This window comes from Protopterus annectens, chromosome 3.part0, assembly GCF_019279795.1.
Source record: "Protopterus annectens isolate FY-2018-M chromosome 3.part0, PAN1.0, whole genome shotgun sequence".
NCBI lineage: Eukaryota > Metazoa > Chordata > Ceratodontiformes > Protopteridae > Protopterus > Protopterus annectens.
Genome location: NC_056731.1, coordinates 323,320,437 through 323,345,905, shown reverse-complemented (window position 1 = coordinate 323,345,905; position 25,469 = coordinate 323,320,437). Strand labels below are relative to the sequence as shown.

At 39.6% G+C, this 25,469-nt stretch overlaps 1 protein-coding gene across 1 annotated transcript in view; it reads right to left on the bottom strand.

The window, feature by feature from the left end:
• Positions 1 to 25,469, bottom strand: part of DDC (dopa decarboxylase) — a 696,490-nt gene that overhangs the window by 245,660 nt on the left and 425,361 nt on the right. Inside the window, exon 7 of the mRNA XM_044064799.1 lies at positions 14,268 to 14,334. Coding sequence (XP_043920734.1) covers positions 14,268 to 14,334 — 67 coding nt within the window. The remainder of the gene's footprint in view (positions 1 to 14,267; positions 14,335 to 25,469) is intronic.

The following is a 25,469-nucleotide window of genomic DNA, read 5'->3' as shown; positions in this document are numbered from 1 at the left end:
GACATTGACTCAGGGCACTTAGACATACTAGACGTAACCAGTATGCAATTTAATAAAAGGGGGGGGGGTTAAAAGACTATCAAGCTGTTCACAATAGCCATAAGTGATATTACATAGCTTTAGAGGAAAAATAAGCCTTTTTGCATATGATACAGAGATCTGAAATAGGATAGATACAGATGTGGGGTAGGCATGATCAAAACATAGTTAGAAAGGTTAGAAAAGCTTTCAGATATGTGGCAGCTTATTTCTGGACAACGAAATGCAAGTTAAACTATCTGGGTAATAAATTCCTACCACAGATTACATATATAAAAGGAACTATTCACTAGGGCTGAATGGAAAGTGAATAGGTATTATTATATCATATTACCAAAGGGAGGAATCAATATGAAATGTTAATAAGAAAAACTCAGGGGATACTGAGATGTACAGGGAGAGATATCAACTGTAGAAAATGGGAAGCTATGATCAACCATCCCATTAGCCAGAGGCAAGGTCTACAGTCATGCCATACACACCCGACTTCATGAGCAAAACATTGGTATTAAAACAAACAGCAATGGAGTAAGGAAGATGAAATGGCCAATAGTCTGCTTCCTAGTCTTAGGATGAAAAGAGATTTTATGTGGCATTGCTGTCTTGTTTTGTTAATAAAAATCTCCCTGAACACAAATTCAGTGGCAGATGTAAGTGCTTTAGGAAGGGGTATGCACATCAATGAACTTAGTCTGTCATGCAGCCATGGCATATGTAGCAGAGGTTGGCTTAGAGAGGAAAGTTTCCTCTTTTTGGGATGACAGCAGCCTTCAAAGATGTCCTCACATGTTATTGCTACAGGAAGTTGTAGGCCCATGATCTTACAACCTGCATGGAGGAGATGTCTTCTTTCTTTCACATGTGGATGATGGACAAGCCTTCCTGCTTTATGATGACTGTGAAGGACAGGCATGATTGTCTGCATAGGTAGGGGTCCCTGGTGCTCTTTGAGAGAGATCCTTGACAAGTACATCTAAGGAGTAATGTGGACACTAGAATATGTGTCATTTGGGGGAGGGAAGCAGACCTCCAAGTAAAATTAAGAAATGGGGAGGGGGGCTATTCTGTCTCTTTCTAGGCAATTGGTGAGTCAGATGACTCTAGATCTGGAGTACTTTGTCTAGTTTTTGAAGAATACTGTTAGTCGAGAGGCTGCACAGAGAAAGGTAATGATAATGATATGGGGACTAGAGAGAAGATATATGAGAAAATGCTAAAAAATTAACACCAAAAAGAAAAAGGGAAAGAATCATTGTGGTTTAACTGTCTTTCTTACATAAATGCTTTTAACTATATATATATATATATATATATATATATATATATATACATATATATATATATATTAAGTTTTTTTGTGTTGGGCACATATTTTAATATTTTATGAAGGTTCAAAGTATTATTTGTTTGTCTTTTCACTTATATATGAAAAACATTTTTCAAAAACAATTGATAAGAGTTATTTACAAGAAATGTGCGTTTTTTAAAAATTTAATAACATTTTCTATTGGAGGATGTATCAGAGGGAGGGGTATTTAAGAGGGGTTGCTAGTTGGTGATTTTGTAACATCTGATGAAGTCTTTTGTATTTGGAGATGAAAACGCAGTGCTAATTTGGAGCGTTAGTGTGAACAATAATCTAGTGACCTTCGGGCTTTATAGTGTGGCCGTTATTTTCATGATTGGACGTTTGTGTGCTGTTTTCTTGCTAAAAAAAATGAATATGCAAACTCTGGAAGAGAAGAGTGAGAGGAGGAAGATACAGTAGAAACATCTGAGTATGTCAAGGGTATCTAGGAAATCCCAGAAGGCTGACATTATTCAGTAAGGATCTATAATTAAAAGCAAGATGGCAAAAAAGGGAGGACAGAGGGAGGCTGGCTCAAGGTTGATGCTAGGAAGTATTTTTACAGTTGAATTACTGATAGAAAAAAAAAATTACCTGAGACAAAAAGTTTCTGCTACCTGAGATATATATACATACACACACGCATATATATATATATATATATATATATATATATATATATACATACATATATATATATATATATATATATATATATATATATATATATATATATACATAGGTTCCAGGGCAGGCCTTAGCTGATATGGTACCCTAGGAGAAGTAGTACTCTGGCGCCCTTTAAGCCCCACCCATGTCATATTCATGAAACACCCCTACGAGCCATGCCCATAGGTCGGTCACTCACCAAAAAAGCCACTCCAGTCATTCACTCCCCAAGAAAGCCAGTTCAGTCATTTTCTTTAATTATTTAAATGCACAGAAGAAAGGATACCTTGTAATGTAGTTTAAACTGCAAGTGAAGATGGAAATTTCCTTTAATAGGTTCATAGGTTCATAGGTTGGTACTAGGCTATCAGCCCTAGGGTCTATACAAGCCTAGCCATAACAATTCCCTGGCTATTTCTTCCCACACTATTTACTTCCCTGGACCCCTGTCTAGCAGGGTGACTGACGTGATCCCCGGGGTGAATTTCCTTTTTCCCATCCAATCGTCAAGGTTCCTTTTGAAGAGGGCCAAAGAGACACTCTGCTTGACATGTATGGGCAATCTATTCCAGAGTCTGGGGTGTCTCTGTGTCAGGAACCTATCCCTCCAGCATGTTTTGTTTTTTGTGATGACAAGGTTTAAATCCCTGGAGCATGTAGCTCTGAGGGATTGGGATTTCTTTAAGTGTAGCATGTCCAACAGCTCTGGGTTTGACATGGCCTTGTATGTTAAGTAGAGATTGCCTCTGAGTAGACGATATGCGACAGAGTATAGCTGGAGTTTTTTAAGGCGGTCAGCGTAGGGCATCTGCTTTAGGCCTGTGATTCTTTTAGTGAGGTATTTCTGCGGCCTTTCCAGTTGTTGCAGATGTCTTGAGAGGTACATACCAAATGGGGCGTTGTATTCTATAATGGGTCTAATGAGGGATGAGTACAGTGGGACAATGACCTCCTTTTTTCTGGATGAAAAGCCTTTAGTGATGAGGTGTGCCACATAGAAGGATTTCCTGACTGCTGTGGCAATGTGGTTATTGAAGGTGAGACCACTGTCCACCTGTGTCCCTAAGTCTCTTATCACACTTTCGGTGTTTAGTGTACTGTCACCTATATGGTAATTCACAGGTACATGTTTTTTCCCACAAGAGATAACTATACATTTCTTGGCATTGAGCTTGAGCCCATGGTTCTGGCACCAAGAATCTGTTTCTGTAAGGCCCTTTTGTAGAGTATCCACATCATTTGGGGATTCAGTAATGGCTCCCAGTTTGCAGTCATCTGCAAGCTTTGTTAGCCAGAATCCCTTAGTGTTGGCCTGTACTTCAGAGAAGTAGATGTCAAACAAGAGAGGTCCCAGGACTGAACCCTGAGGTACTCCACTTGTCACTTGTCTGGATCTGGATTTGGAGTCAGCTGCTTTTACAGTGTGGGTTCTGTCAGTAAGCTAGTTGGCAACCCATCGAGTGACATAGGGATTAATGCCCAGCTTAGTAAGTTTATCTATGATTCCAGAGTGGGGGATGGTGTCAAAGGCCTTGGCGAGTTCTAGATAGGCTGTGTGGACTGCCTTACCCTCATCCACGGCTCTGCAGACTGATTCGAAGAAGTCAATCAGGTTCAGGAGACAAGATCGGCCCTTCACGAACCCAAACTGGGCGGGGTCCAGTGTTTTAAGGTTGCCAATGTCTTTGTTTATAAGTTCCATGAAAATACGTTCCATGGCCTTGCAGATCAGGCTGTTAGACTGATGGGGCGGTAGTTCCCAGGATCCAAGGTGGATCCCTCCTTGTGGAGTGGGATAACTGTAGCTGTGCGTCACTCAGTGGGCACGAAGCCTGAGGTGAGGGTATGATTAAACATGACAATTAGGTGAGGTGCCAGTTCATTTTGTAGTTCATGTAGTACACAGCCTGGGATGTTGTCTGGTCCCATGGATGCTGTATTCTTAGCTTTGGAGAGTGCGTTTTTTACCTGTGTGGCCATTATTACTGGAAATTGGCAATCTTCCAGTATTGAGATGGGCCATTTAGGGGGTGAGAGGGGGGAGAAGTTGGCACTGAATCGATCTGCCAGGATAATGGCAATATCCTTGGGATCAGTATATTTAATGCCATTCTGTTGTAGCTCAGAGCAGATCTGAGCATTGCCATTTAAATTCTTGACATAGTTATAGAATGCCTTATAGCTGTCTTTTGAATCTTTGGCAATTTTATTTTCGTAACTAGCTTTGGAGGATTTTATGAGGGATCTCAGCTTCTTACTGAGGCTGGTAATATATAGATATAGATATATATTCAGTATTTCTTACTTAAATGTTTATTTTTTACTCAACATGAACACAACTTCAGAGTACTAAAATCTTCTTTAAAAAATGCATTAATCAAGGAAAAGTAGACAGAGCCACTGTCAGCTCCCATAATTACTGAGGACTTGCATTAACAGAAAAAGTAGAATGAGAGGAAGATGCTGTAACCCTAAATTCACTAACTTATATAAACCTAAACATTAAGTATTACAGCTTTGTCTGACATAAAATTTGTAAAGCACCTTTCCATACCACATTGTCTTTCATTTTGTTTATGAAACATGCACAGCTTTATGACATTTGCAAGGAGAACATGCCATCTGTATTCCGGATCAGACTTATGCAAGGGTTTCATTGCAATCACTACTGCCTATATTGTTTGAATGCTTCTTCTGTGGCCCTAGTCCTGATCCCTTTATTGAACCATTCATTCCCCTCTCTCTGTTATCATCCTTTAAGGGGAAATCATTTTTTGTGTACCTTCTTCCCTCCATTTATGATGCCTAGAATTCATAGTGCAGTGTTTGTTATGCTGAGCTTGTGAGGGTGCATGTTTACATATACCCATCTGTTAACCTTGAGTAACTGAACATTTCCTGACAGACTCCCACAAGGCACCAAGCACTGGAGCTGCAACACTGAGGGGAAACTGCTATTATCCATTTACTGTCCCCTATGACATAGATAGCTTACAAAATAATGGAGCCAACTGTCTTCTACCTTAATACCTTAATTTGCTGTTCTGTGTGCTTTTAAGTGTTCAAGTGGTCTTATTTGATTTTTCATAAACTTGTTTTTGTCATTTTTAACTTATCTGCATTTATTTACACTGTATTTGCCTTAATATTGCTACACACTCGTGTGCTAGCTTGTACTGCATTTAAAGTGTTTTTGATTTTGTCATTAGCTCATTCTTTCTAATACAGAGGGAACTTTTTTGAGAAAGCCAACCCACTTAACAAAAAAAAAAAAAAAATATATATATATATATATATATATATATATATATATATATATATATATATATAAATTTGTTTTGTTTTTGCCCTTTCTGTCTAATCCAGATACAGATTTGCTGTATCCAGGACTGTTTGTAAGCTTCTGTGCCCCAAGCCTTTCTGTATTGGAGGGAAGACTTCTAGCTTATCAGTGGGAGTGATAAGCAATAGGTAGCCTATCTACTACAAGAGTGATTTCTGGCCCAGAACTTGTAGTTTATTGGCCATTTGGGCAGTTTTTCCATCTCTTTCAGCTTTCTGGTTGAAAAGCCTGCATTTGCGCTTGCTTCCCACCTTCCCTGTAACTGGTTTAGTCCAGATTCAGATTTGCTGTATCCAGGACTGTTTGTAAGCTTCTGTGCCCCAGGCCTTTCTGTGTTGGAGGGAAGCCTTCTAGCTTATCAGTGGGAGTGGTAAGCTCTAGGGAGCCTATCGATAAGATCCAGATACAGATTCTTAGTTTTAGCACTTGAATTTGCTTATCCGTGCTCAGCACTTGTTCAGAACTTGTTGTAAGCACTAAATAAACTACAAATTACTACAGCACTCACCCTTCCTCATTACCTAGATTAAAGCAGTTTGGGTCCTTACTTTCCTCACTTGCTTAGATAAAAACAGCTCTTGTACTCACTTTCCTCACTTGTCTAGAGGAAAATATTTTTTTATTCAGGCATGCCCAAGGGTCAGCTCCCAGTGTTCTCTCCTGTCTATCTGATGAATCTGGGCATCTTGGGGCAATGTAGCAATTGCCTCATGTACACAGACAACCCTCTCCTCCTACCACCCAACACTACAATCTGTGAGAGATGCACTTATCTAGCCAAACTGGAGGTAAAGCTCTCTCCAACCAAGACTGAACTTAATAGTCAACAGGAGAAGGTAAATACTTGCACCACACCACACTCACCACATAGTCTCACTAAATCTACACCACCAAAATCCACACATAGAAACACAAAAACATTCGCGGAGGCTCTCAATAATAATCTGCTCAAGCAACAAAGACTTCCAAAGCAGAAACGCAAGCAACCTCCACCCCCCAACACAAACCAAATGACACATAGCCCACAGACTCAGTGTGCCACTCAACCACAGCCCATAAGGCAAAACAATGTACTCAATACACTAGTCATAGGTGACTATAGTCAGGCACACTGATGTCCCACTCACCAGGCTAAACAAGGAGAAGGTCACTGTCAGCTGCCTGTTGGGTTACAGGATCTGTCACATAACCCACGCACTCGGGTCACTCCACAACAAGTACAAATATGACTCTTTGATTGTCCATGTTGGTGTGAATGACCTGAGACGTACCTCCCTGGACTACTTGAAAAGAGACATGGAAGAACTCTCCAATCTTCTAGCCCAGGCAGGTATGACCCTAGCCCTGAGTAGCATCCTGCCATTGCCCAGAATGATACCGCAGTACAAGGACAAAATGATTGACTTCAACAATTGGCTAAGCTTCTGGTGTCATTCTAAGGGGATCCAGTATCTGTCTGCCTGGGACGACATGGTCGACAGACCATGATGCTTTGCCAGAGATGGCATGCACCTGTCACCCCCAGGGATTCCGGATACTGGCAAAGGCTCTTGCCACCCCATTGTGCCTTTTTTAGGCAAGGTTTAAATGACAAATTCACCACCATAACAGGAACAGGCAAGCAAAAACTGAGGGTAATGCTACTCAATGCTAGAAGTCTAAATCTCAAAATGCACTCACTCGAGGCACTCCTTAAAATGGAGAACATCGATGTCTGTGCAGTGACTGAGATGTGGTTCAAGTCTCCAGAGAGCACCCCTGCATTACCAGGCTATAACTCATACCACACTTTTCGGCCATCTAACCTGGGCCGGAACACCAAAGGCAGAGGTGTGTCCATATTCATTAAGGATATCCACACCTCCAGGCTAGTTGCTCAGCATAATGCAGCCGAGGTTATCCAAGTGCAATGAACTCTGGCAAAACTGCGATCCAAATTGTAACTTGCTACAGATTCCCCACCATGCCCCAGGATTCCCACTCCTCTTTTCTTGATATACTGGAAAATATTAGGATTCAACCAAACACTCTAATATTGGGCGATTTCAACTACCCCACCATTAACTGGGAAAACTACTCATGTATCAACTCCTTTGCTCAGCGCTTTCTGAAATTCATAAATTCCAATGCCCTGGATCAACTTATCCACACTCCCACCAGGAGCAACAATATCCTAGACCTAGTCATTACCAACATGAGTGACCAGAGTTCCACACCTGAAGTCAACTCCTCGTGGGTCATATCCGACCATAAGCTAATCACCCTAGATATCTGCAACCCCCCCCCTACCCACCATTAAAAAACCATGGTAAAAAATTCTCCAAAGCCAACTTCATGCTTCTTAAGGCAGAAGTGGCGAACTTCATGACACCCACGCAGATGGACAATACAGTTACGACTTCTGAATCCTACACAAATGCACTCTATAAGCACTTACACAAGTGCATGGACCATGCTATCCCAAACAGTACCAAGATGCTATCCTCCAAAAAAAAGGAAGCCAGGCTGGTGGTCCCCTGCCATAAACAAACTCTACAAACAGAAGGAAGAAATTGTTGCAAAAGAGGGTAAAATCCCATGAGTGGAGGAGCTCCCTGGTCAGCCTCAGCAAGAAGCTGAGATCCCTTATAAGATCCTCCAAAGCTAGCTCTGAAAACAAGACTGCCACTGATTCTAAGGGCAACCACAAAGCATTCTATAGCTATGTCAAGATTCTCAATGGCAACACCCAGATCTGCTCTGAGTTACAGCACAATGGCACAAAAATTACAGAACCAACTGATATTGCCAACATCCTAGCAGATACGTTCAATGCTAACCTTACCCGCCTCTCACCCCCTAAAGGGCCCATATCTATACAGGAAGAAAGCAGAGTCTCTGTAATCACAGCTTCACAGGTAAAAGCAGCACTCTTTAAAGCCAAAAACACAGCATCCATGGGACTGGACAACATCCCAGACTGCATTTTACATGAACTTCAGAATGAACTGGCTCCACACCTAAGTACCATGTTCAATCATAGCTACACGTCAGGCTTTGTGCCCACTGAATGGCACACAGCAACAGTTATCCCACTCCACAAAGGGGGAGCCACCACTGATCCTGGGAACTATCACCCTATTATTCTGACAAGCCTGGTCTGCAAGGCCATGGAAAGTATAATCATGGAATTCATAAACAAAGACATTGGTAACCACCAAATTCTGGACCCCACCCAGTTCAGGTTTGTGAAAGGCAGATCTTGCCTCCTGAACCTGGTTGACGTCTTTGAGGCAGTCACCAAAGCCTTGGATGAGGGTAAGGTGGTTCACACAGCCTATCTTGACCTCGCCAAGGCTTTTAACACCATCACCCATTCTGGAATTATAGCTAAACTCACTAAACTAGGTATAAATCCCTATGTCACAAGATGGGTTGCCAAATGGCTCACTGACAGAACCCACACTGTAAAAGTTGCAGACTCCAAATCTGACTTCAAACCAGTGACAAGTGGAGTACCACAGAGTTCAGTCCTGGGACCTCTCCTGTTTGGTATCTACTTCTCTGACGTACAGGCTAACACAGAAGGCCTCTGGCTAATGAAGTTCACAGGTGACTGCAAACTAGGAGCTATAGTTGAGCCCCCAAATGATGTGGACATCCTACAGAAGGACCTCACTGAGACAGATGCCTGGTGTCAGAGCCATGGCCTCAAGCTCAATGCCAAAAAGTGCATTGTTATCCCCTTTGGTAAAAATTCTGTACCCAGTCTTCTTAACACTGAATGTGTGATAAGACACCTTGACATCCAGGTGGACTGTAGTCTCTCCTTTGATAATCACATTGCCACAATAGTCAGGAAATCCTTCTACATGGTACACCTCATCACAAAAGGGTTCTTATCCAGGAAAAAAGAGGTCATTGTTCCCCTCTACTCGACATTCATTAGACCCATTATAGAGTACAACGCCCCTTTTGGAATGTACCACACAAGACATCTGCAGCAGCTGGAAAGGCCACAGAAGTACCTCATAAAGAAAAGTACTGGCCTCAAACAGATACCCTACACTGATTGTCTCAAAAAACTCCAGCTTTACTCTGTAGCATATCACCTACTCCGAGGTGATCTCTGCTTAACATATAAAGCTATGTCAAACCCAGAGCTGTTGGACATGCTACATCTAAAGAAATCCCAATCCCTCCAAGCTACATGCTCTAGGGACCTAAACCTTGTCACCACAATAAAAAGGACTTGCTGGAGGGATAGATACCTGTCCCAGAGACTTCCCATACTCTGGGACAAGCCACCCATCTATGTCAAGCAAAGTTCTTCATTAGCACTCTTCAAGAAAAATCTTGATGAGTGGATGAGAAATAGGAAATACACCCCGGGGATCACTTCTGTGGCTCTGCTCAACAGGGACACAGGAAATTAACTTTCTTGGGTTGGCGTAAGCCAGGAAACTTTGTTGGCTAGGCTTACTTAGGCCCTTGGGCCGATAGCCTAGTACCTACCTATGAACCTAAATATGAAAACATGTCTGGAAACTACCAGACCTTTCTCTGTTCATAACAACACCATACAACATGGCAGAACTGAAGAAGCAGTGTTTGTGTTGCATCAACAATAACTAAGTGATTATAGCACCTAGGAAACATTTGGTTTGTACGTCTATTATATTCCAAGATGTGCAGTCTGCACTACATGCTCTAAGGACTGCTTTCAGTCATTTAGGGCATAGCCATGTGGAAGTGTGATATTCATGCAAGCTGCAATCATGCATTGTGAAGATCTACTCCCAAGAAATGGCACTAATTTAAATAAAGCAGAAAAGCATTCATGCTGCAATTGTAGCTAATATAAAGCCATACTTTGGTACTCATAGCAATAAATACATGAAAACAGTGTAACTATCCCTATAATTCCTTCACAATATAATTTGTAACCTTTACAAACATGATTACCTCACAATATAATTTGCAACCTTTACGAACACCCAGGCTTCAGCATGACCACTGTATGCCCTTTCCATAGCACACATAGTAAGACAGTATGTGAAAAAACAATGAAATGGAGACCCACTTGGCAGTATCAAAAAAGAATTGTAATACATCACCTAATTATGAAGTGTATTTTGTGTCATATTACAGCCACACTTTTCAGTCACTAGTAATAAATACATTATGGTATAACATACATCTTTACCAAACAATGCGTGTGAGTTACTAGCATTTGTAAAGGAAATTCATTCATAAATAATATCTCTAAACTTAGGTTACTGTAACAATGTTTGCAGCTTTTGGAATGCAAAGTGCAAATATCAACACAATTTAATTGTAGAAACAGTTTCCTGCAAAGATTTGAAATTAGAACTTCAGATGCTACGATACTAATGGAAACTGCTGTCATCAGGTGGGCCACGCAGAACTGGAAAGTACTGTCTCTGCTGTTTGATGACTACAGTGGCTAAGTAAGTACTATGCAACACAAAACAAGTAAACAATTCTAGATACTGCTACTGTAAGAATATTACAGATGTATTGAAAAACATAAAAAGGTTTACCAGAGAGTAGAAAATAGAACATTCTCAATAACAAGAAAGGTAGAGATGGTAAGTCTGAGAGGAACACTAGGTAATGTTAAAGTGACAAGGGCTGGAATTATTTTTAACTGATTCAAGACTGGACATGCTCCCAGGTAGCACTCCTCATATCAGAAGCCTGCTGGGGAGTAAGTCACAATGAGGCGGGGGGGGGGGGGCACCAACCATATGTGGAAAGTTTCCAAAGTCTATCTGCAAGCTATCTGTAGGATATTAGGTGGAGACAGCCAAAGTAGACCTATCCTTTCCCCACAAAATGTGCATAATCCATCATATGCTTATTTCATTCTTGGTCTGTTGATGGCCATTTAGCACATAAGATGGTATTCAAACCCAGGTCACCATCACAAATAGGATTGTTTCTTCACAACCACTGGACTACCCATGATCATACCATGAGAATAAATATATAAATATACTACAGTTCTACAGATGCTTATGTTGTACACAGAAGACAGTTTGGGTCTGCAATCACAATAATTAAGATTTGGGCTAAAATAATGTGGGTATGTCAGGAAAATGCAGTTACTGCATTTTTTACACAGGCTAAAGAGATAATTATATTCCAGGTATGGGTTTAAAATACTGAAGATTTTAAAATGATGAAAATTAATACATTAAATCAAATACAGACTCATTAATGTTGAAACCGTGCATTTTTACATCACATTTTAGCTAACATTAAAACGGCCCCAGACTGTTAGTTATGGTACTGTTATCATGTGCATTTATTCTACATCAGAATTTTGCATGTACTGTGTGAAATAATATAGCAATAACCCACGCCTGGGTGTGGGTAATGCTAAATTTACCCACGGTTTGCGTGGTTTGGTCCCGTGGGCGAAGCCCGAGGGACCAAACAAAGCCAACCGTGGGTAAATTTAGCATTACCCACACCCAGAAGTGGGTTATTGCTATTATACCATGACATTATTTAAGAAAAGAAACTATTACGTTTCTTAAATAATGGCATAGTATAATGCCTGTTTACTGCCCTTCCGCAGATGTCTGGCATCCGGCAGTTCTGATGTACTGCGGCGCCTGCGCGGTATATCAGAGTTGTGCAAAAGCAACGGAGAAAGCAAGATCTCCGTTGCTTTTTAGTGTTTCGCTATGTTAAATGAGTTTAACATAGCGAGACAGTTTTAAAATAAGCAACGGACATCTCCGTTGCTTATTTTAAAACTGTCTCTATGTTAAACTCATTTAACATGGCGAAACACTAAAAAGCAACAGAGATCTTGCTTTCTCCGTTTTTTAAAACACTGCCTCGCTATGTTAAATGGGTTTAACATAGCGAGACAGCTTTAAAATAAGCAACAGAGATCTCCGTTGCTTATTTTAAAGCTGTCTCGCTATGTTAAACCCATTTAACATAGCGAGACAGTGTTTTAAAAAAACGAGTTTACTAATGGAAAAAAGTCTGGGCGACCGGACCTTTTTCCATTAGTATAACTCGATTTACAACGGGCACGCTGGCCAATCTGTGTGCACGTTTTGGGGGGATCATGATATAATTTTCATTAATACATTTGTACATTGTTAGTAGGTGAGTTTTTGAGACAGGGCCTTATAGATGATCTATAAAATATTAGCATTCAACAAATGGAAAATATGAAAAATAATGAACAAGCATTTGACAACCAAAACAAATACATATAGTTGTGAAGACTGTCAAATTTACAATCAGACTAACTTTTAAAATACTCCCCTTTGGATCTTATGCCATGCACTGTGACAGTCATTCTACAATTCTATCTTGAAGGGTGATTTCACAGTCTTAGTATGAAAAGTCATTTTACGACAGAATTGTGCATTGGTAGCTGCACATCTATGAAGCTAAGTGCAGCAAATGGCGCATGGAAAATATAGACCCAAAATATTAAGAAATTGTCAGGCTATTGCTACTTCCTGAAAGTCTACAACATACAACAGCAGCATTTAACTCAGCGAGTGGCTGACTCTACAAGTGAGTAGATGTGTACTTTGTGCAAAAAACATTTTTTTCAGGTTGTGTAGTGACTATTCTGCTATGGGAGGATTTGTTAGGGGTCAAGTATAAGAGGATGATTACAGATGATTTTATTCATTTTTATTCATTTCAGTACTGGACAGTAGCAGCCTGGGCACTCATGAGTGTCTAATTTGTGACTATGGACCAAGTGCCATTGCTGAATTAGGGTTTATGTGCATAGAAGGTAGCCATAATACAAGGATGAAGATAAAGGAAAAGAAGACAATGCTTTTGCAGTTTGTGAGTTAAGGAACACGCATTTTTGATTTCATGTATGGATACTGAAGAGTGGACCCAATGTAATTCTCTGAAGCGGAAGAAATGGCATTTGGAGTTTCATTCCTCTATGCGTACTTGTGCATGCGGGTTTCTAAGTCTGAATAAGCAGTAGAAGAATGCGACGGAGCGTTTTAAACACAGAACACCCATAGTGGTCATTTTGCAAACCAAGAACACTTTTTCTTACTTCATCTATATGAATCCAGAAAGCTTGGCACATTCAAGTGCATCAAACTGTGAAACTGATAACTGGACAGTGGGAACCTCCAGCATCAGTAAATAACATGTTTGTTATGAAGGTAGTATATAATAATGGCTGTTGATAATATTTTCCTCACGATTTTGTTTGTTTGCGGCTACTTAGTAATTTAGACTACGACTGACTGTTCAGTAGTCCACTTATAAAAGTAAACCTGCTCAATAAAGCAGCACATAAGGAACCAGGAAGCCAAACTAGCATCACAAATCAGAATTTTAGGATTCTTCCCGGAAGGCATGTCATATTTTTGCTATATGCCTGCCGGAAGTAGCCACATCCTGCTGTACCTGCATGGCTGTTGAAACAAAAACATGTTTCTGTTGTTAAGGCGTTGGGATTTAAATCTATTACTGGCCAGTTTTAGATCTGACAGTTTTATCTTTGGCTTGTAAGTGACCACATAACTTCTTTTTGTCTTTGTTCATAAGCTTTCATCCTAAAACAGAAATTCAGCTATTTTATATACAAATGGGACTCAAATGAAACTATAATCTCACACTGTCATACAAACACTTAATCTGATGATTGAATTAGGTGAACAGTTTGCCAATGGAAGATGTTTAAAAGGGAAAAAAAGGAAAGATAGCAAGCGAACAGTTTGTCTTCATTACCCTAGCAATACAGCTGACTTTCATGAAACAAGAAAGTTTTTAGCTTATTTGTAATTGCTCCTGCATGCCTTCAAAACTGAATGCTAAAAGACTTTGTAGGATCATAAAACTGAAATTACTTACAGATAGGGCCAGTCTCCAATAAATTGTCAAATCCACAAGAAGCAGTTGTTCCAAGAGTTGCACAAAACTGTGGACACAAACAAGGATGGTTATTAACAGCAGTTTGTTGATGAAATGCTTATATTATAGCTAACTTGTTAAATAAAACAACTTACAATACTTCCCTGAAACTTTGTATCATAATAAACACACAGTAAAGACTGATTTACAATTATCATTTCTATAATCACATGTGAAACAACGTTTTAGAGAGACATCTACTCTGCAAATCAAAACATTTAGACAGATATAACTAAATTATAGAATAAGATGTCATTAGTATTCCAAAATGTGCACACTGATTGGACAGCCCAACCAGCATGCCCATTGTAAACTGAACATATGCCAGCAGCAAAAAAGTCCAGCCGCTAAAGAACCATTGAGCAGCCAGAATTTCTGTTGGTATATGCAGAGCAAAATATAAAAAACTCAGGTCCACTCTGCAAAACTAGAGAAACAGATACATGCCTGGCTTTCCTTGTATTTCTGCACTTCCCTATTAAAACCTCAATTTTTTTAACTGGAAAAAATAACAGCAGTAGAGATTATCTTTTCTATTTTTCTCTGTTGCTTCTCCTGTCCTGTACTGATGACTTTTGAAATCACTTTATCTGATTTAAAATGGCCCCAAAGAGACTCGTGTCTCTTGGTAAATATATATGTTCCAGGTAGAAATTCTTTACATAGAAATTATCATTATTACCCCCAAAATATCCTTATTCTCCAGATTTATTGTTTTATTAACTTATCCTATATATATATATATATATATATATATATATATATATATACACACACATACTGATCCATCTCTCCTCAATTAAGCTGTTGTTATGACCATGTCATAGCATGTTTAGTAGTGTTTTTGCATCAGTTTTTATAAGCAGCATCTACATTTCTGAAATATGTAACTTTATACCTTTCCAAGGGTTATTTGTTTCAGTGTGCAATAACACTGTTTTATTCTATTTTTACTTATTAGTATCAACATATCATCTTCTACCCTGGCAGTTCTTGATTTTGGGAGAAAATTACTTGCCTGGTTAGTTTCTCTTTTCCTCATATGCATGGATAAAAGCTTTGTGTATTTATTTACACACCATAACATTACAGTGTAAATAAATAATAATCAGAGAAAGTATCTACTGCACATATGTCTTTATTTCCCTCCGTTAGAATACATAGTTTGAGCTGGGAGTATGCAAATACATATCCATTTTATTTATTTATTTTTAACCAGTTGGACGGTCTGGTCAAACGTATAACAGATTCAATTAGATATCACCATGTCATCCACAATAGGAATGAATGAAATGACAAGTACAAAGTGGAAGGTCAGTGATGAAAATAAGTCATAAAAAAAAAGCTAACATTTTTAATCTAATCCGTTTTCTGATATGCATTATGCTGTGTATTAGGTAATCGTAATTAAAATCCTAAACAGGTATTTCCATGTTCTTCAGCATGACTTAATTGTACTACATATACTGTAAATATGTGCCTTAATTGTTAATCTTATAAACGGCACTGGCCATATATTTGTTTTTAATTAACTTGATGTACTGCTTGGGTTACCCTAATGTAACTGGGCTCAATTTGTGCACTTTCCATTTTTGCCGTTGTTGATTGTACACCTACTTATGTTTATAAAAATGTATTTTAAAGTGTCTCACGAGTCTAGGTCTGGAAAAGATCCATGTGTATCAGTACCCTGCCCTGCCCTGATTAACATATTCAGGTAGCACATTAAAACTCTTAAGAACTGACACTAATTTATACAGGTTAGGTTACAGATTTAGATCAATGCATGTGACAATAATTAAATCTTGGAAATTATAGTAATATTTCATATTAGCAGTTGCCAGCACTGTATCAGTTTTAAATGATGAATTTCAAAACCAGCACCATCTTGCATTTCATTTTCTCATTACCGATTTGTTTGTAAACATATTCTTTGATTACCTTATCCTGGCTTGTAATCAGTAAATGCAGGGAGAAAGATAAAACTTTCCTGGCTCCACTTAGTAAAAGTCTCAAAGTATAGCATCCAACAATGTTTACATTTGTTATCTTACATTCCACATGGTGGCAGGGTGGCTGACGCTCCTTAAAAAAGTGTCACCAAAAAATTGGTTAAATGTAAGAATAGTTGTTATTACAATGAAGCCTTTAATAGCTGGCATTATTGTGATCTACTGAAAATTTGTGCATAATAGTGGGTGTGCATGTTGGGGGTGGGGGTGGGTGCAATAACTGACTCCTGAGAAGCCAGTTTTTCAACATTTTAAGTACAGCAAAGTATGGCCAGATTGATCACATTCTTAATGTCTTTCTTTCCTCCAAAGAGAAATACCAGGCAATAAAAAGTTGAAAAACAGAATACGGCCAGGTCCTATATAGTTTGGTATAGGGCAACAGTACCCATCATTTACTACTCAGAGATGGATGCCACTCATGTCATTGGGTCAGGCTTCATGCTCGTGAGCTGTAAGTGTGAGAATTTGTCACAGTGGACTCAGGGGTGGGAAATGGAATTTGAAGCACTTAATTTCCTTTTTTAGCCCATATAATGCCTCTGGCTGGCCATCAGCTGTTCAGTGCTGCTCCGATGCTCATAACCAAGTCCTGCTGGTCCTAACCACCAGGGATGGGACTGTCTCATACATCACTGGACTGGGGGAGGGACACAAAAAACATGGAGTAGAGCAAACAGATGATAGTGGCATGCACCTTGTTTTACATGATGCTAGGATGCTATGACTTTTCCCCAAGCCATACTCCCCATGTGGTAAAATTATACTTTGAGGCTGAGCAGGCAATCAGACAGAGCCTGTAAGGAAGTGGCTTCTGTGGTCCCTAGGGAACCCTCTCCAATCATCCCACATGCCTATCCTATCAATTGCTCCTAGTCTTGGGCTCCATCAGTGTTTAATGAATGATGCACTTAATATCATCATGGTCCCCCTCCCAGGACAGATATACTCATCCTCCTGGTACTCTGTCATTCACCTTGGTCACTAATCAAACCCAGGCTATCTGGTATGTAGTCAGGGCTTCTTTTCTGTCCTTCAGCAAAGCAGAAGCATGAGAGTTCCTTAGAGTCTGAGCCTAGCTGGTCAGAGAGAACTGCAGCCATATTACATGGAAACTGTACTGGAAGGTATCTCAGCTTTAACTTACTGTGATCAGAAATGTACTCTCTATTCTCTTACTTCATACCAACTTTCATTTCATGGCCTTTACTAAACTGTGTGATACATAGCACATATGGCACAGTGCCGTGAATGTGGTAAGTAGATATTTCTGTGGTTTGGTGAATATTTCCCCAAAAAGCATGAAGAGATATGGCACAACTGCTCCCTTAAAAAGATTTTGCTGGAGGTAGGGAAAGAAGAAATGTAATAGCAAAAGATCAGAAAAGAATAAAGTAGAGAATGTAATAAAGAAGGCAATGGTGGCAGAGGAGAGGAAAGGAAAGATTAAGGTAAGGTAGCACAAGAGAAGTTAAATATAAATATATGAAAAAATAGGTAAGCACCTAACCAGCTGTTGTCTAGCAAGTAGCCAAAATATTTTAAATGGGAATTTTAAAGTTTAGACTTTATTACACTTACAGAGCATTTGTCTAAAAGAATTAAGTTTCTGACAAACTCCTGCAATTAGTTCTAATTTCCGCATTTAAAATATAGTTGTTTTAGGCTTTATCTGCATAATTATTGAATACCAGCACCAGATGACATTTCACAGCCATTTCTAAACTGGGTAATATATATGATACATTAAAAGTAGGACAGTAAAACTGATAGATAAATAATTCTGAATTACAGAACATTTTACAAAGACCAGTGAACGCATATGACAGTTATCTGTTGTTGTTTGCATACCTCTCAACCACATAGCTTTCAAAATCATAGTGGGAGCACATCAGCAATAATAAGAAAACATCCAAAACCATAACACAAAATTTTGCTTATATGGGACTTCATGTCACTTGTTGGTGGGGACCTAATGTACAAATTTGCTCTCTTGTGGTCATGACTTTTAATATTGGGAGGCCCAACTACAGTGTTACACCAGATGTCTATCCTTACTGGATTTTGACACTCTCAACATGAACACTTTCCAGTAGTTTGCCACCAACGGTTACCCAGCCATTTTGTTTTTCAGTGTAAAAAATGTCAGCAGACACCAGCATTTGAAGTAAAACAGCACCTTTAATAACTAATAAAATGGCAAGATAGCAGAAAGGCAGGTATCAGCTTCATCTCCCATCCCAAACTCTACACCAGTTGGCATACCAGAATAAATACATTATGGGTGGCTTAGTTTTTAATGACCAAGGATTTATAACAGATCTTCAATATATACATGTAAAAAGCTGTGCACACTTTTATCATCACACAATACAAAACTGTACCACTTTTGCAGTCAATAACCTTCCCTGTCCTCCTCCATTCTCTGATGATTCACTGCTGCAGAATCTACATTTTTATTAAGTATTACCTCAGTTCAAAGCTGCCCAGCTAAAAGTGTGCACAAATGCACAAGGGATTATTTTCATTTTACATTATCTGTGCATGTCTTGGTCCAACTAACCAGGCTGTACAGGAAGAGGACCTGAATCAAAAGCCTTTCATGCAATGTTATAATAAAATACGTAACATTAATGTATCTTCAGATCAGATAAGGAGAGACGTGAATCAGTATCATTTAGTGTAAAATTGCAGTAAACACATACTACTAACACATCACTAACATCTTTAGACAGATGCAGTTTAGCATGGTGATGTTGCAGTTACCATCTTGCACAGATTCTTCCCTTCTAAGCTGGCATTCTGCTCTGTTAAACATTATAAAATCACAGACTTAATTGATAGAGGATGGATGAGAAATCTCTGCAATGTCAGCAGCACAGTAAAACTGATGGTATGGCTGCCAATAAGGACCAAAAAAAGAATCAAGCAACAGTACAAAGAAAGTATCCTAATCTGGCAACCAGTGAGTCATGGACACATCACACTACATTTGGCCAGCAGCGCAAGCTCTAGCAGCACATGGAGAAGAGACAGATACAATTAGTAGGCTAGGCTAGGCAGCTCTACAGATGAGACTACAGACCCAGACCCTTTAGAGAATAGCAGATGTCAGATATTTTGTAGCCTACTACCTGGCTTGCAATGGGGACCCTCCCTCTCTTCATATTCTTGCTGGTATTGATAATTAAGAGGTACAGCAGTCCAACAACTCACAGAGCAGAAGACACAATTCAGCACAACAGTTACTGTACTCTACTGTACATCACAGCATGATACTGGCTTTCCTGAAGTGATTGTACCAGTGACAGAGTTCAGAGGCAACTGCTTTTGGTCTCTTCAGATCAAGAATGTGGACTTTATATACAGAGGATCCTAGGGGATTACTAGGCCTTTTTAAGCCTAGCCATGCTTCCCAAAAATATTAGCCAGGTTTTGGTCCCATAGGTTTTTGTGTGGGTATATATAGTAACTCCGTCATGCGTGGTCAAGCATTTACAAGGTACCTGTCTGTATTAGCGACACCAGTGCCAGACCAGAGGTAAATTTACAATTTTTCATCCACTGAACCAAGTTGCTCTTGAATAAGTGCTGGGAAGGACTCTGCTTCATAAGGATGGGAAGCTTGTTCCATAGAAGGGGCAGTCTCTGAGGCACATACATGTCTTTCCAGCATGGATCAGTCTCTGAGACACATACATGTCCTTCCAGCATGTCTTATTTATGTTGCAGATGAGGTTTAAGTCCCTGCATTGGGTATTTCTGCTATTATTTGTTTGTGGATGTGCAACATCCATTAAGGTTGGATCAGGAAATGCTTTGTAGGCTAAACACAGATCGCCTCGGAGACTGAGTAGAAGGATAAGGCTATAAAGCTGTCTGCATAAGGCGTGTTGCCTACACTAGATATTCTTCTTGCTAGGAACCTCCGTGGACACTCCAGTTGTTACATATGCTGATCAGGGACACACTGAAGGGGCACTTATTCTATGACTGGTCTAACAAGAGTCGGGTACAACAGAACAATGACATCCTTGGACCTAGATGACATACCTTTGCTTATAATTTGTGCAACATAAAAAGACTTCCTTATGACAGTAGATACATGATGGTCAAATGCCAAGTCACTGTCTACATATGTTCCCAAATCCCCTACTACCGGGTCTACTCTCAGTGATGAATTATCAAAGTGGTAATTGGAGGGGATGGTCATCTTTCCAAAAGGAGCTATTATGGATTTCTTGGCATTGAGTTTTAGACTGTGACTCCAGCACCAATTATTAGTCAGTGTCAGGCCTTCTTGGAAGGTATTTACCTGTTGCATCTGCTTTTGGCCCATTTTGTCTGTGACAAGTGCCAGGCAGTCTCTGTTTTTCGCACTGGCTCTGTAACTGAGTCAATGAAGGAAGAGAGATGGATTTCAGCTGCTTATAAACAAGTTTCTCAATCACTTTTCTCAAGAAAGGGAGAGCAGAGATTGGGTGGCAGTTGTTTAAGTTGTTTGGCTCAAGAGATGGTTTCTTTCTTTCTTTCTTTCTTTCTCTTTTTTTCAACACCTTTATTGAATTTTCACTTAAGACATAATTACACCTACATTAATAGAAAAGAAAAGAAAGCAAACCTTGCTAACATTTTTCATTTGCATGCTTTATATATTACATATGTTTTCTTTCTTCTTAACAATTACCATTCATTTCAGCTGAATTATTGTCTTTGATTGTTTCTTAAGGGTTGGAATATCCAGTGTCTCCTCCAAGACTAAGGGGTCTATCCCATCCCTCAAGGAGGTTATCAAAATCTGATACATCAGAGTACCCAGTACATTCAATATAGACTATCAGAGTACCCAGTACACTAAATATAGACAAAACTAGCCTAGAAGGACAAGGATCCAGCCCACATGTTGCTAACTGTGCACTAGAAACAACAGTATTGAACCCATCAAAATTAAGAACATTGAACACCAACCAAGACATAACTAAAAGAAAAGAAGGACATACTGTACCACCCTCATAGTCAGCTGGATACAGAGCAGACCTAATGAAGGCAGTTTGGTCTGTCAAAAATCAAGCAGCCACCGCACATTCAATGATAGATAATGTTCTAGTGGTCAAACAGGCTGGGCTGGACAGCATGTCCACCACCCCAAAAGTGTAGATGATGGAATAGCTGTCGAAGTGATTTCCCTTGACAGAAATTCTGACTTTCTGTGGGAAATGTCTGCTTGATAAGTAACATAGTGCTCATCAAACTGAGTCTTCTCAATCCGAAGGCCGTCTCAATGACAGCAACACACCAATCTGTGCCCAGCTGTACATAAGGTTCAAACAGAGTGACCAAGCTAAGGCTCATACTTCTTAGTAGTGACAGGGCAGATATGGCCTGAGGCTAGAGAGACTCCAAGGCATGGGGGAGCGAGAGTTGTTCTACTCTCCCACAAGGGCATCCAGAGAATCAGCACCATTCGCTGGGAGTAACTGAAGGAGGGCACCTGAAAATCTCTCAGCACTGAGCTGACTGGTGTTACAAACTACCCTCAAAATGAACAAGAAATGGTCTGAACACAACACTGGTTCCACTGACAGGGCATGGTGACCAAATCTATTAGAAAGACCATATCCAGTGCATATAACCAAGTCTGTATGCTGCAGAGATAATTATTTGAACAAACCTCACACCTTTCATAATACAACTGAAATCATGGGCAAGAGGCACTTTTTCAACATTGACCCAAAACTCAAATATGTCTGCAAAAAGGTAACAACTGAAAATCTGTTTCTGAAAAAAAAAAGACCTACTAAGAACATGTGAACAAACCCAGCCATTGAAAAAAGGTATTGCCAAAATGTCCCATCATGAGGGGCTCCTGCAACTTGAGCACATTCATATATGTATAGATACAGAAACATGGTTTCAGAGCAATGAAAGCACTCCCTCTGCTCCTGGATATTGTGTCAATCATGTCTTCAGATCTACTGGCAATTGTAGGGGATAATTAGCATTTGTCAAGAATACTATCAACTCAGAACATATTTCTCAGGACACCACAACTGATTTATTAGATGTCAGAATCAACATAAGATTAATTACCATTTCATAGCTTGTTATAGGACACCTTCTATTTCCTCTTCTGAGCATGACAGTTATCTTAACACAAATCCCAATGAAACCCAACAGCTTCATACTGGGGACTATAAACTGTCTGACCTGCACTACCAATGGTCAACATGCCCAACACTTCCTTGACATTAGAAAAATAGATGTTGCATCATGCAGACTGAGTGGCCCTAATTTTCATAGCTCCTTTCCAAACCCATATTGCACAAGATACTAAGGAGCTGCTTTGTGCCACTCCGACTTTCATTCCTCTGATAACATGTCAATTATCTGAAAGAAACATACATTATTGAGTAAGCAGGGAGTCCACTTTCTAGTTGAATACAACAAATGTCTGGCTTTTGAGAAACAAGTAATTTGAAAATGTAAGTATGTGGAGAGAAGACATCAAGTTCTTCACTTTTGTTGCTCATTGATGCAATCTTTCACCACCCCACCAAGTTAAGAGTGTAAGCATTGTACATGATACTATCCTCTAGCTGTATGGATTTTAAAGTATATGTAGCGTTATCAGACATCATGACTCTTACTTGTAGAGAGTTCCTACTTAAACACTCTGCCATCCTCTCATCCCACGAAAATAGGCTAAAGAACTTGTTGAAATCCAAACAATGCCTGTTTGTGACATCTGACAGATTCTTATCTGACAAAGCAGCAGTGTCACACTAGTGCAAAGTGATGAAAATGATCAGAACAAAAGTGACAAGGGCCAGGGCATGAAGAGAAGACACAGGAAATAGTATTTTGTTGACAGAGAAGGCTATAAACTCTATAGTCTGGCACTTGTCCACTTACAAATAATGAAAACATTTGTTCATCAATGAAGCAAAATTTCAGACATACCATTGCAAATAGTATTAAAAAAATATTGAATAGCACTGCTTAGAAAAAAATGTCTACTGGCAACCTACTACTTTTTTTGCAACCATTTCATCTGTGATTTGAATCCCAAGTTTAACAGAAATGAGAGTGGTAGGAAGTTTTTGGCCAACAGCTCAGCTATTGCTTCAGATGCTCTGCTGAGGTTGGTTCTTGGTGAGGTATGTTTTTCTAATTATTTTTCATTGCAAATGTATTAATAATTCTTCCAGATACATATAAATATTATAGAGTATAAACTCATTAAAAAAAGACTTCAAAGTCCTGCTCTAAGCTTCATTATTAAATACAGGAAGGTGAGAAACAGGAATACAATATAATGGACAATAGACACAGTCATATTTCAAGAATGAACAGGAATGCATTGTTTTATTTTTATACATACACAGAAAATCCTATTTTTGTCTATAGTATAAAGCTAAAGAACGGACTTTTCAGACAGCATCTATTAGAAAGTTTTTGGGAGTAAATAACCCTTACAGAAACACTATTTGCAACATAAAGTGTCAGATTATATAGTGATTTCAAAAGGAATAAAGGAATAAAACTAAACTTGGAATATTCAGAAACTACTCTAAGGCTAACCTCCCGCTATTAAGTGATAACCTGGCAAAATTTCAAGCCCCCATAAACCCTGAAAACACTGCTGCCTATGCAGAACTGTTCACAGAAACCCTGTACAAGCAGTTTAATAGTTGCATAGAGGCAGCTGTACACTATTATTATTTATTATTTCCAGTTTGATTGATTGGTGGTGCAGTGGTAGCATTGTTGCCTCACAGCAAGAAGTTCTCCCATTCGATTCTCGGCTGGAGTGCAGGGAGTGCCTTCTGTGTAGAGTCTGCATGTCCTCCCCGTGGTTGGGTGGGCGTTCGAAAGACATGCGTAAATGGGCGTGCCTTCGTTGAAGGTTGAACGTCGAGCTGCACCTCGGCGTTCGTGAAAATCTACTGCCAATCATTAGCCGACCAGAGTTCTGCTGTGGCGACCCCTAACCAGGAAAAGCAGAAAGAGAAACAACAACATTTCTAGTTTGATTACCGGGAAGTCCACTGGGCCCAGAGATCCCATTTTCAGTGGAGGCCCGGGGAGAAAATCTCCATGAAACAGATTACAGTAAAGATAGCAGTCCAATAAAAATAGGATGCAACTACAAATGCATATCAAATAATACAAAGTGTGAGCAATATTGCACATAGTGGAAAAATATCGTGCAGATACATTTTAACAAATTCACACAGTTACACACCAGGAAGAAGTACAGAACTAACTCAAAAAAACAAGCCACCCTGGTGGAATCACAAATCAATAGGCTGTATAACAGGCGGAAGAAAATTGTGGCAAAAATTAGGAGGTGCAGCACTCAGCAGGATAAATGCAGTCTCATGAAACTAAACAGACATTTCGGAGGACAAATAAAGTCTACCAAAGCCAAATTCGAGGAGAATTTGGCCTCCCAGGTCAAGGATAACCACAAGAAATTCTTCGGCTATGTCTGCTGCCTCAAAGGCAATACACAGTTGTGTACAGAGCTCATTGTAAATGGAGCCATCTATGGTGAGCCAGAAGATATAGCAAACCTACTGGCTGATAAATTCAACTCCAACTTTACCCCTCTCTCCCCCTCAATCTTCCCTCAGGAAATACCATCAAATATAATCTCCCTGCTATCACTAGGATACAGGTCCTTAACGCCCTGTCTAAGGCCAAGAACACTGCATCAATGGGCCCAGACAATATCCTAGGATGCCTTCTAAATAGCATGAAACATAACCTATCAGGGCCTCTGGAATTGCTATTTAATTATAGCCTCCAAACAGGCTTTGTGCCACATGAATGGACAACAGCAACTGTCATCCCTCTGTACAAAGGTGGGGCATTTTCATACCCAGGAAACTACAGACCTATAAGTGTCACTAGTCTTATATGTAAAGCCATAGAAAGGATTTTCATGGAAATGATCAATAGTGATATAGTAAGCCTCCAAACACTGGACCCAACCCAGTTTGGGTTCGTCAAGGGCAGATCATACCTACTCAACCCAGTGGACTTCTTTGAGAAGGTCACCAAAGCAATGGATGAGGGCAAAATCGTTCACACAGCCTACCTCAACCTGGCCAAGGCATTGAACACA